This window comes from Anastrepha ludens, chromosome 6 (assembly GCF_028408465.1).
Source record: "Anastrepha ludens isolate Willacy chromosome 6, idAnaLude1.1, whole genome shotgun sequence".
Taxonomy (NCBI): Eukaryota; Metazoa; Arthropoda; class Insecta; order Diptera; family Tephritidae; genus Anastrepha; species Anastrepha ludens.
In genome coordinates, this window is record NC_071502.1 from 17792514 (window position 1) to 17804192 (window position 11679).

General features: G+C 42.4%; 1 protein-coding gene across 1 annotated transcript; it reads right to left on the bottom strand.

The window, feature by feature from the left end:
- Positions 1 to 8891: 8891 nt before the first annotated feature.
- On the bottom strand, positions 8892 to 9501 carry LOC128868068 (uncharacterized). Its single transcript, XM_054109800.1, has one exon. The coding sequence runs from the start codon at positions 9495 to 9497 to the stop codon at positions 8901 to 8903; it is 597 nt and encodes a 198-aa protein (XP_053965775.1). The 5' UTR covers positions 9498 to 9501; the 3' UTR covers positions 8892 to 8900.
- Positions 9502 to 11679: the final 2178 nt, after the last annotated feature.

Genomic DNA, 11679 nt, shown 5'->3' on the forward strand with positions numbered 1-11679 from the left:
CTCAGAAAAACACATTGAGAAACAACAAAACAAGAAAATGGCGTCCCAGTATTGGACTGGCCTTCTCAGTTCCCAGACGCCAACCCTATTGAAAATGTGTGGGGAATTATGAAAATGCATCTTGCCAGAAAGCCAGTCCATGATTTAAAGCAACTCGTGCGTCAAGTTCGCAAAAGTTGATCCTCTTTGTCGACGAGCTGCGCAGAAATGTTGGTTCAAAGTATGCCGAGAAGATGCCAGGATATTCTCGACAATGATGAAGACTACACGGCTTATTGAGTAATTGCGACTCGTAGTTTTGTACATACTTTCACCGTAGCCGAATGGGTTGGTGCGTGATTACCATTCGGAATTCACAGAGAGAACGTTGGTTCGAATCTCGGTGAAAGCAAAATTAATAAAAAAACATTTTTCTAATAGCGGTCGCCCCTCGGCAGGCAATGGCAAACCTCCGATTGCATTTCTGCCATGAAAAAGCTCCTCATAAAAATATCAGCAGTTCGGAGTCGGCTTGAAACTGTAGGTCCCTCCATTTGTGGAACAACATCAAGACGCACACCAAAAATAGGAGGAGGAGCTCGGCCAAACCCCCAAAAAGGGTGAACACGCCAATTATATATATATATATATATATATATATATGTATCTTTTATACTTCATGAATAATCGCGGTTCCTTTTTTCTGACACAGACTGTTTATGGAACAATGCATATTTGAAAAACGTCGTAATGATTCTACATAGATTCATCCTCTCCAAAAGCACACAAGATAAAGTCGTTGCTAGCGGGATTCTCTGCTGGGTATGCATGCGCAACTTTCTTGTGTACACGTGTGGCTTTCGCGTAGCCCACAAAAGTATGCTTACATTTTAAGTTTGTTCAACGTCATAATTTACTATTTTACACGGATTACTTGTGCTATTCTCAATGTTTTGGTAACGGAGTTTTCACTGTTGCAGTCTGCGTATGTTTGTACTCTGCTTGTGTACAACTTAGTGAACAAAACCGCTGAAGGAACATTTTCAAAAAAAAAGCGCGTGCTAAAAAGTAGGCAGCAAATTTACACAAACTAGCGAGGAAAGACAAAATGGAAGAAAACAAAAAAAAAAAAAAAAACAGCGGAGAGGAGTAAATATTTTTGTAAGTGTTATGTGTGCTTGCATTCGCTTCTTTACTTCTTGACAGTAGTGCCTCCATGCTTACAGGGCAGCGAACATGAGGCATAACAACAGGAGTGCGCCCAACTACTACGTCACACATCGGCATTTTTAACGAATTTACGAAGGAATGCCACAAGCAGGAACAGCAAAGTGTGTGACATGTAAAGCTATCATGTCAGAAGGCTGAAGATACCGCTATAATGGAATACATTCGACCAAGCGCACCTGACCACATACAGTGCGCTAAACGAAAGTTTCAACATAAAAAAACACAAATTTTGTGATAATTAAATGAACCAAAAATAAAGTAGTGCACATATTCATTTTTCTCGAATATTCCTTATCTACGAAAGGTTAGGTTAGGTTATGGTAGTAGTCGGTCCGTATGACCAACTCACTTAGACTTCACAGGTCCGTTGTGATATCACTGTGCGACACGGGAACCTTGTTTATTTACTTTTATCCAACCATTTTGAGGCTCTTATGAAGCGCAGGATTGGTCTAATCGCCGCGCCTGATAGTTCTGTAAGATAATTGAAAAAGTGTTTACCTAGAACACCCGCTCTGATTTTAGCTCAGGCTGGACAATTGCAAAGGAAGTGCTGAACTGTTTCTTGCTCTTCCTCATCTCTACAGCTTCTACAATATTCATGAGAGAATACTCCTAGTCTCAAGGAATGTCTGCCAAATAGCCAGTGGCCGGTGACACAAGCCACGACCTTCGAGATATCTTCTTTTGAGAGGCTAAGCAATTCCTTTGCCCTTTTCTTGTTTATTTGCGGCCATAGTAGCTTGGCTGTTCCGCATGTATCTTCTTCTTCCCATGACCTATTGGCCTCTTGGGTAATGTGGTCCTTTATTATTAATTTATTCGTGGCCAAAGGTATTCCAATGGTACTTTTATCACGAAACAGTTGAAGACCAGTACCTTTTCTGGCTAGCTCATCAGCTTTACAGTTTCCCTCAAAATCTCTGTATCGTGAAACCTAAATAAGGCTGACCTTGAATATGACGCTAATATCATTTAGGGCTGCTCGGCATTCCTGTGCAACCTTTGATCTTAGTATAGTCGCATTCAATGATTTAATGACCGCTTGGCTATCTGAGAATAGTTTCTACGATACAAGACGATAATTTCCTGAAATCATAATTTTTCTGTTTGCACTTTTTCGTATAAGACATGGGGGGCTACAACTTAACTCAAGAAAAGAAGAGACATACAGTTATAGTCGATTTATGGGCAAATCACACCGATTTAGAAATCTCTAATTTTCTTAAGTGCGCTCGCTCATTCATTCATAAGGTTCGTCCTGCATTGGAAGCATCAGGCGGAGATGAAGAATCTATTGTAAAACACAAAAAACGCGGGGAACGTTCTGGCACTGTCCGATCTACAGAATTTATTCACCAAGTGCAAGCGATCATTGACGAGGACGCTTCAAAATCAATGGAAGACCTTGCGAGGGAGCTTCACGTCTCTGAGAGTCTTATGCGTCGAGTTGTCCATGACGATACCGGAGATCCTACGTTATGCGCCAGTTTATGTCGGAGAAAACACGCGAAAAGCGAATTATGCGATCAAAACAGCTGAGGCACTAGACAGGGGTAGTTTACTTAGGGGCCAACCAAGGGGATTCTTATCGTCCGATATCTCTCCTTTCCCCAAAAGTGAAGACTCTTGGAGCCCTTCATCTCCCACTCTATATGAAACATCTCACCCTAGCCTCACACCAGCATGGCTTCCGAAGAGTGCACAGCACGGCTTTCGAGGAGTGCACAGCACCACCACAGCAACTACCGTCATAAATGCCCAGATAAACCGCGGGCTCAACCAAAACCGCCCCTGTGAGAGGACTGTCCTAGTAGCGTTGGACCTAAAAAAGGCTTTCGTTACAGTCAGCCATGTCACGCTACTATATGATGTCTTACAGTCGACACTCCCGCCAGGGCCGAAGAGGTGGACCGCGAACTACCTGAGTAGTCGTCACTCGTCGGTGCTATTTCGAAACCAAATTTGAAAACAGAGGAAAATAAAGCAAGGAGTTCCGCAGGGTGGTGTCCTTTCACCCTTGCTTTTCAACTTCTATATTTCGAAGCCACCAGAGGGAGTTTCTCTGGTCTCACACGCCGACGACTGCACGATAATGGCGTCGGGCAATGGCATTGATAGCATGTGCGCCAAGGTAAACGACTACCTCGCCTGCCTTTCTCGCTTCTTCACTGTGAGGAACCTACAACTTTCGTCCACGAAGTCCACAGCGACCCTCTTCACCACCTGGACAATGGAGATCAAGCTGCAACTTAAGGTTAAAGTCGATCACACACCAATTCCGACTGTTAACAACCCCAGAATCTTCGGAGTTACCTTCGACAGCTTGCTCTCCTTCTCAGCGCATACAACTGCTATTGCCACTAAAGTCCAAAATCGCAACAAGGTCCTCAAGTCGCTTGCCGGCAGCACTTGGGGCAAAGGCAAGGAAATGTTGTTATGGACATTTAAGGCAATAGGCGGGCCGGTTCTAAATTATGCTGCGCCTGTCTGGTCGCCCGGAACCAGTGATTCACAGTGGACGAAGCTATTGGCCTGCCAAAGCACTGCCATTCGGACTGCGACAGGATGTCTACTGATGTCTCCAATACAACATCTACATGACGAGGCCCATATGCTACCTGTGAAGGAGCATAATAAACTGCTGAGCAAACAGTTCCTGCTAGGGTGTTACCGCAGGTCTCGCCCGAGCAGACAACTGCTTAAGCCTGAGCCACTTCCCAGGCATGTCAGTAGGCACGTACTTAACTACGCGGACGAGATCCAGGTCGAAACAAACCGACAATTACTGGATCGGACAGTGTACAAAGAGACCATTAATGACATTCATCGGGAGACTCTTACCACCTTCTTAATCTCCCGCCCACCGAATGCTGTCATCGGAGTCCAACCACCACCCATTGCAGACGAAAAGCTCCAACTTCCCCGAGAGTCCCGCGTAACCTTGGCACAATTACGTTCTGGATACTGTAGCAGGTTAAACTCCTACCTATCGAGAATCGACCCCGACTTACTAAACATATGTCCGGCATGTGAACGCACCCCGCACGACACTAACCACCTTTTCATATGCCGTACCTACTCATCTAACACCCCTCTCCCTCTGGATCCAACCTGTCGAAACAGCAAGTTTCCTGGGATTACCGTTAGATGAGCTGGACGAAGACGACCGGTGATGTACACTACACTGACAGGGCGAAGTTGCTGATTCAACAACAACAACAACCAACCGCGGAAATAACAGATGACTATATTCGAATCCTACAGATGTTAAATAATTTGTTTTATGGTCGATCTTAAGCTCTTGGACAATACTACGTCTACCGATATGCCGGCCAACCTCGATTATATCTGTGATTTTATCGTCATTTTCAACATTAATGAGATTTTCTTTAGAATCAAAAATGCCTGAATGGAATCGACAAAAACCAGAATTGCAGTTACAGTATCGGCACCATAAACTATTCACAATTTCGCCTTTATCAAAGAAAAACTCTAAAGAGCTACGAATTTTCTCTTTGTTGTTATATTGTTAACACCCTGTAACTCACAACTGAATGGAACAAACAAAAAATAGCACAATCACTTTTTTTAGTTTGAAATGTCACCTTCATAACGAGCATAAACTTCAAATTGTCTGATCGATACTTTACGAGATATCGATCACTACAGCCATCTACCTAGAAAATAATGTGTATTTGGCCGAGCTCCTGCTCCAGAAATTCACTCAAAGGTCTACCTGCTTGCCAGCCAAGAGGCGACCGCTATTAGAAGACAATTTTTTCTATGCTTTAGTGTTTCATGGCCAGGGTTTCGAACGCGCGCACTACCGAAAGGTAGTCACATACGAGCCCATTCGGCTACGGTTAATACGCTACGGCGCTCGCTGAACTGACTCGAACCACATCTCTCCAAGAGTAAGCCACAGCTATTCAATATAACATTTGCGCTCTATTTGTATGGAAAAACTTCGCCTAGCCGAATCATCAGTCAAACAGAGTCCTATAATATCATGCGACTTGGTACGCATACAAGATTTAAAGTGAATAGGACAGACAAAACCAAAAGGTTTTCAAGCAGTCAGGTAGTCAGTGAGCCGAGGTTCTGGTTTATCTCCCGCAGGAGTTGATATCACGGCAGTCAACAGCCAATTGCCTGAGTTATTTGATAGCAGCTGAACTTATCCTGAAGCCTGAATTTAATTTCAATGAGGAGTTTCTTGCAAAAGACTAAATTACCAACCTTGCCGATTCACTTCGATTCATCCGGAAACATTTCACTTGACTTGGGGTTTAAATGTTACGTCGTACCGACTAGGTCTGTCCTAGGAGCGCAATAGTCAGCGCGGTTGAGATAAACTAGAGATTGTAAGAATTTGCCAATGCCCAGGCGAAGATGCTACACAAAATCATTGTTTAAATTAAATTCTGATTCCGTCTGTCACCTGGAAGGATCTGATGGACCAAACCTACTAAGACCAGCTGTAGACAGTTATGCAAGAGTGTGAGTATCTGCAGAAGCATACATACACTCTGCCCCCTAATGACTTCAAAACTGGTTAGGTCAGGAGTTGTCAAAACTACTACTTACGTAGTTCGTAAAGAAGAAACCTTTTTTTGAAGTCGATAACTTATTTGGTTTGTATTTGTGTTTTATGATCGATATGTGTAGATGTGTCGAATAGTCAGCCCACATGAAAGCAGCAATGAGTGGAAAAGGTTGGAGAGCACCCAACGAAAGCGAAGGTGCCCAAGTTGCGACTGAAGGCAATGTTGGTATTTTTGTCAATATCCGTGGCACCATTTATCCTGAGTATATTTCTGATTGGCAGAGCAAGAATGGAGCGATTGCCGATACTCAGTTTCCGTGCCCGGCCTCAGCTTTCCTAGATCCTGCCTATTTGTCGTTTGTTGGGCAAAATGAGGTGGTACCTCAAAGTAACTCTATGTGCGAGTATATGGGTTATCTTCGGTAGACTATCAAGGCTGAAATCGTTTGGTAAAATTTAATTTCCACACTCAGTAAATCACTAAAAACAGGAAAAGCAAGACGACCTGATACCAACAGTTGGATACCAATGGATGGTACTTAAACGATAGTAATAAGTATCATCATGCTATGGGGGAAATGGCAACTGTTTTCCAAACGGAAGTTTTTGCCATCCTAAAAGTAGCCGAATGGTTAATCGAGAGGAGATGGAGCAGGAAACAGATTGGAGTTTTCAGTGACAGTCAGGCTGCATTGAACTCCCTTGAGAACGCGAAGCAAACCTCAAAGATTGTTCAAGAATGTAAGAAGAAGCTCAATTCTGTCGCAAGACCAAGCAGGCTTGTACTTATATGGGTTCCGCAATACTCCGGTGTTCAAGAAAATGAAATTGCCGATGCCTCACAAGGGCCAGAGCCAATAATCGGAACCAGTTCCGCAGAAATCATGAATTGGATCAGCAATTATGTAGGTAATTCACATAAAGAGCGATGGTCCGGTCTAGAACGCTGCAGAACTGCAAAGTGTTTTGTGAGAAGTCCGAACAGAACTCTGTCAAACTTTCTACATACTAAAACTTGGAAGGAAAGACGTTCAGTTGATGGTCGGTATCATTACAGGACACAACCCATGGGGTCAGCATATGACCACCATTGGAATCATTGAGGATCCAACGTGCCTGTCGTGCTTGGAGGAGGCGGATATCACTAAGAACTTTCTCTGTGAGTATCCTGCCTTTGCTAGAGCACGGCTACGAGTTTTGGGTTCCGATGTAGTGAGAATGCGTAATATTCGTTCTTTAAAACTGGAGGATATTTATAGATTTGCCAAAGAATCTGGAAAATTCTCACAGGACTGACTACCTTTGTCTCTATCACTGTCTCTATTCTGTCCTATCTTTTTCTCTGACAATTTTCTCCTTTTCTCCTTGACTATCTAATCTCTTTAAAGAGCTTTAAAAACAATGGGCATTTTAGCCTGAGTGTTTTAGGAGCAACTAAGTCGCCTGGTGCTGTTTGGCTCGACCTTTTCAAATTTCAATTTCAAAGGAAAAGCAAAGCTAAGCAAAGGAAATAGAAGAAAATATTAGGATTTTTTTTTTTTTTGGTCGGGACAACTAGCAAGTGCAGCACTCAGACATTAATTGAGTCCATTGTACTACACTTGGATTCCCTTTTACTTTTCTTCTAATCTACCCGATCGCCGAAGAAATCTGAGTAGATCTTGTGGTGCCAAGGAGCCAAGATGGTCGCTTCTTAACACATCAGTGCCAAAGACCTCAAACCTCATTCGAGCGAAGGCGGGGCAGACACACAGGAAGTGGTCCGCCGTCTCATCCTCCTCTTCACAAGCTGGGCAGAGTACACTGTCTGAGATGCCCAACCTTTCCATGTGCTTTGCCCACAGAAAGTGGCCCGTCATCAGTCCAACCAGCCGTCTGCACTCCCCTCTGCCTAATGACAGAAGGGTTTGCGACAGTCGATCGGACATGACAGGTATCATCAGTTTTGTCCATCTGCAGCCTCTCTCAACCTGCCAAACTCGCTTGTGGGTGGTAGTTACCCATTTGCTAACCGTGGCTGTGATGGCCGCAGAAGGGAGTGGCAAAACGGGCTCTGGGCCAAAGAAGTTGGCCGCAGAGCCCATCTTAGCTAAGGAGTCAGAGGTCTCGTTACCCGCGATAACCGGGACCCATGTTAGCATCAGGCTATTATGTCTACCGACATAGTTCAGCCTGGATTTACAGGACTAGACTACCCCTGATGTGGTTGGAGGGCTGTCTAAGGCCATAAGCGCTGCTTGGCTGTCGCTGCAGACACATATAGATCTGCCTCTCCATCGCTATTCCACAACAAAGCTCATCGCTTCTTGAACTGCATACACCTCCGCTTGAAACACAGATGCATGCATTCCCGCTGGATTCCACGTAGACCCCAGAGCCGGAGCCATGCTCGGTCCTGGAGCCATCCGTAAAAATGCGAAAACAGTGTTTGCCGGGCTCATTTTCTGAGTCTCCCCACAACTGAGCCTCTGGTAGCACTACACTGTATCTCTTTTCAAGTACGACCCTTGATGGCATGGAGTCAAGGGGCATGGAGAGAATCGTTGGATCGATGTCCATGCCTTCTCTGTGTTCCAATGCCGGACAAGGGCCGTACCAGTTCCCACTGTGTTTCAGTCTGCAGATGGCCTTGAAGGCCTCTCCTTGGATGAAAACATCAAGTGTCGAAAATGTTAATTTTTGCCTCCTGGGTATTCCATTTCTAAGCCTCCAAACTAATAAAAAATTAATTAACTCAAAAATACAATTGACATAGTTTCGTAGAACAGAAAAAGTTCTATTGAATGAATACTTTGCCAAACAGCTAACAAATCGTTGTAAAAGAAAACAAAATATAAAAACGCTATGCACTTACTCCACAACAAAGGAGCATTCATAAAAGGTGGTGGCAATAGACCAACAACAATGTTTTGTACGTTTGATGTCAAATCAAAGTATTGGGAAATTAGGAAACAAATAATGAATTCGCCTTTTTTCATTCTGAGCTGACAGCCACATGGACACGGCGAAATAAAAAAAAACAACTCAGCTGATTTACCAACACCACCTTTAATGGATTTGCCTTGTCCTCAACCCAATATTTATATTTGACTTAAAGAAATCTATTTGCGATAGTCTCAAATATTGATGAAGAAATATTTATTTACATCGCTCTGCCTAACACGGCTGAGATTAGAAGCAAAATATATTTATTTCTCCCATCGAAACGCACTTGCACCGATTGTAGAGGTGGTATATGACTGTAATGTAATACCCCGAATTTCATGTTCCGCGGGGCCATTGATAAATTATCCTCCTGGTCGTAACACAATTTGATTAAATCACTAATATATTGCAGATTGAAGTTGAAACAGTAGACCATTTGTTGTTTTGGAGTAATATTGATACCATTGCACACCATACTCACATTTGCCTTTATCTTTATGACGGGACAATTTTGTATTTTGGAGGTAAAGAAACTCACCATAAGTGAGTTTCTATCTAGGGGAAGAAACAGAACTTTGAATGGCGTTCCAATACTGGTTAGCTGATCTTTGTATTTGATTTTAATCTCCTGCGATACAGTTCCCCTGCACAAATGCACCCAAATGGTATTTTCCAAAGATCTACAGCTATCTGGTGGCTGTTTGGCAGCACTCCAAGCAAAGAGATTCGCGAGAATTGTAACGTGAATTGCGAACGCTATAGATGAGATTTTCATTTTACGTACAAACAGAAATTTTATTTCTTTCTCTGGCATGAAAGTTGATGTATGCTCGAGTAAAAGGAAAATTATGTGGTGCAAGAATGAAGGGAGACACGGAGAAATTATTATTAGACGTATATGTACAGTCCGAAATTTTACAAAATTGTAACTCCACGTGAACAAACGCTAAGAATTATTGTAAAGATATAAGAATTATAAGGGAATATCTCCCAGATGAACTTTGTCGAAGGTGGTACGATTTCTGCTAGCCTCTATATATCTAATTACCTTTCAGATGGCAGTGGAGAAGCTCTCATTTATGACTGTGCGCATGCGAGTTTGTCATGGGCGTCCTCTGCACTGGTTTTCTTTGAGGGTTCTATTGGGCGCAAAGATTTTTTTGTGACTGTGTCCAAATTTCTGTGAGGTCTTCGACAGGCCATGTTCTCCAATTGTGAGCACAAACTGTAGTCCAATGGATTCAGATATGAACTTCCAGATGGTTAATCTTCTGCGGCTATGAAGCCAGGAATATTGTTTTTTAGCCACTGCTGGGTAGTTTTTCCTCATGGCCTGCAGCGGAATCTTGCTGAAAGATCCAATGCTTTCCATTGAAAAGAGTATTGCTCAAATGCTTCACAATGCTTCCTAAGATATCCTCCTCGTACATTTTGCCTTCAACGCCTTATTACGGAAGCTGGATGATGGCCACGCTGAACCCTTGGAACAATATTTTTTGCGTCTCTAGAAGTTTTAGCATAGGTTTTGTCGTTTTGCTTAATTAAAAACTTCTTTGGACAGTGCACATTGTCTCATCTGTGAAAAGAATATTTTCCTGGCCGTTGACCGCGGGCCAACGAGAAAGCTACTTGCATCTGTCGAGTCTAGTTTTCTTCAATAGAATTGTCAAAAGATGACCAGTCGAGCGAAACAAGGTTTTCGGGTGGAGATCATCTCTAATTAGTCTTGACATGGATCTCGTCGATACGTTCATTTCCCTGGACAAGATTTTCTGCTTTGTAAGGAGACTTCTGCGAATTTTTTCTCGAACATAGTCAGCAATAGTTCTATACGTTGGGAAATTTTAGAACAATATGTACCAAGTTCCCTTCACTGCTTATCGGACACAGACCATGTGCTCAAATTGTTCGAATTGACGCTGTCAAAGCTTTCGCCAACAATCTACCAGGACTGAGAAAAGCTCTTCTTAAAGTAAAAAATCTAAATCTTACCGCAGAAACCAACCGCGATGTCGATGGATTCATCAAATGCATAAGTAAATTTAAAGGGTTCAAAATTCTTACAACTATAAATTACGTTAGTTTGATTCTCCAAAAAAAGGAAGCAATGATTGACGTCGAGGTGAAAAATCTTGAAAGCCTTAAAGCAGATCTACAGTCATTACGCAGCCAATGGGGCTCAATTTTGGAGGCAAATTTAATCGAAGATTCGACTCAGACTCGAGTTTCAGGATTAGCAACTTTGTATTTAGAAGCTGAGTTAGCAGGAAAACTTGACTATGCTGATATTATAAAAGCTTTTGCCTCGGATAAAGCACGGAAGGCAAAGTTCTAAAAATTATGTCAGTAATTTTGGAAAATTTGTAAGGCTAAGTCAATAAAAAAAATTAAACCTTTTTAAATTGCGTTTTTCTTCGGATATGCATTCAAGTTTTTTAAATCAATCGTTATCTTGACATTGATTTCATCAGGAAACTTTTATATTGTTTTATTATGTTAAATTCACACTGTTTAACAATTATACGTATTTATATGAATTAGACATAATTGGAAAGGGCCCACATTTGTAATTTTCCCCCGGGGCGCGGATATGCTCTCCACGGCCCTGTGTATACTATAAATATTTTTGTATATGTATGTATGTAGCTGGATTTGTATATGTATGTGTATGTACTGTCTGATATAACAGCGCCTCTGTAGCAAAACTGCTGCACACACACTTACATACTACATATATGTACATTCTTAGAGCGAAGAATGCGAAGCCAAAGAACATTTGCAAAACTTCTAAAATAACTTCTCCAAAAACAACAACAATTGCTGTAGCCATTGTAAAAGCGGCGATGTTTTAGCGACCAGCGACAAAAATCGTCGACATGGAATTAAATTAGGCATTTTAATTTCCCCGCCAGGTAAAGCACACAGAGGCATGCATATATGTGTGTGTATGTACGCAATCATACAAGGTGGCGCAAAATTAATCACCCCATAGGAAT

Bases quoted from the DNA above. Each gene is read 5' to 3' on its own strand.
- LOC128868068 (XM_054109800.1), bottom strand. From the start codon at position 9,497: ATGCCAGAGAAAGAAATAAAATTTCTGTTTGTACGTAAAATGAAAATC.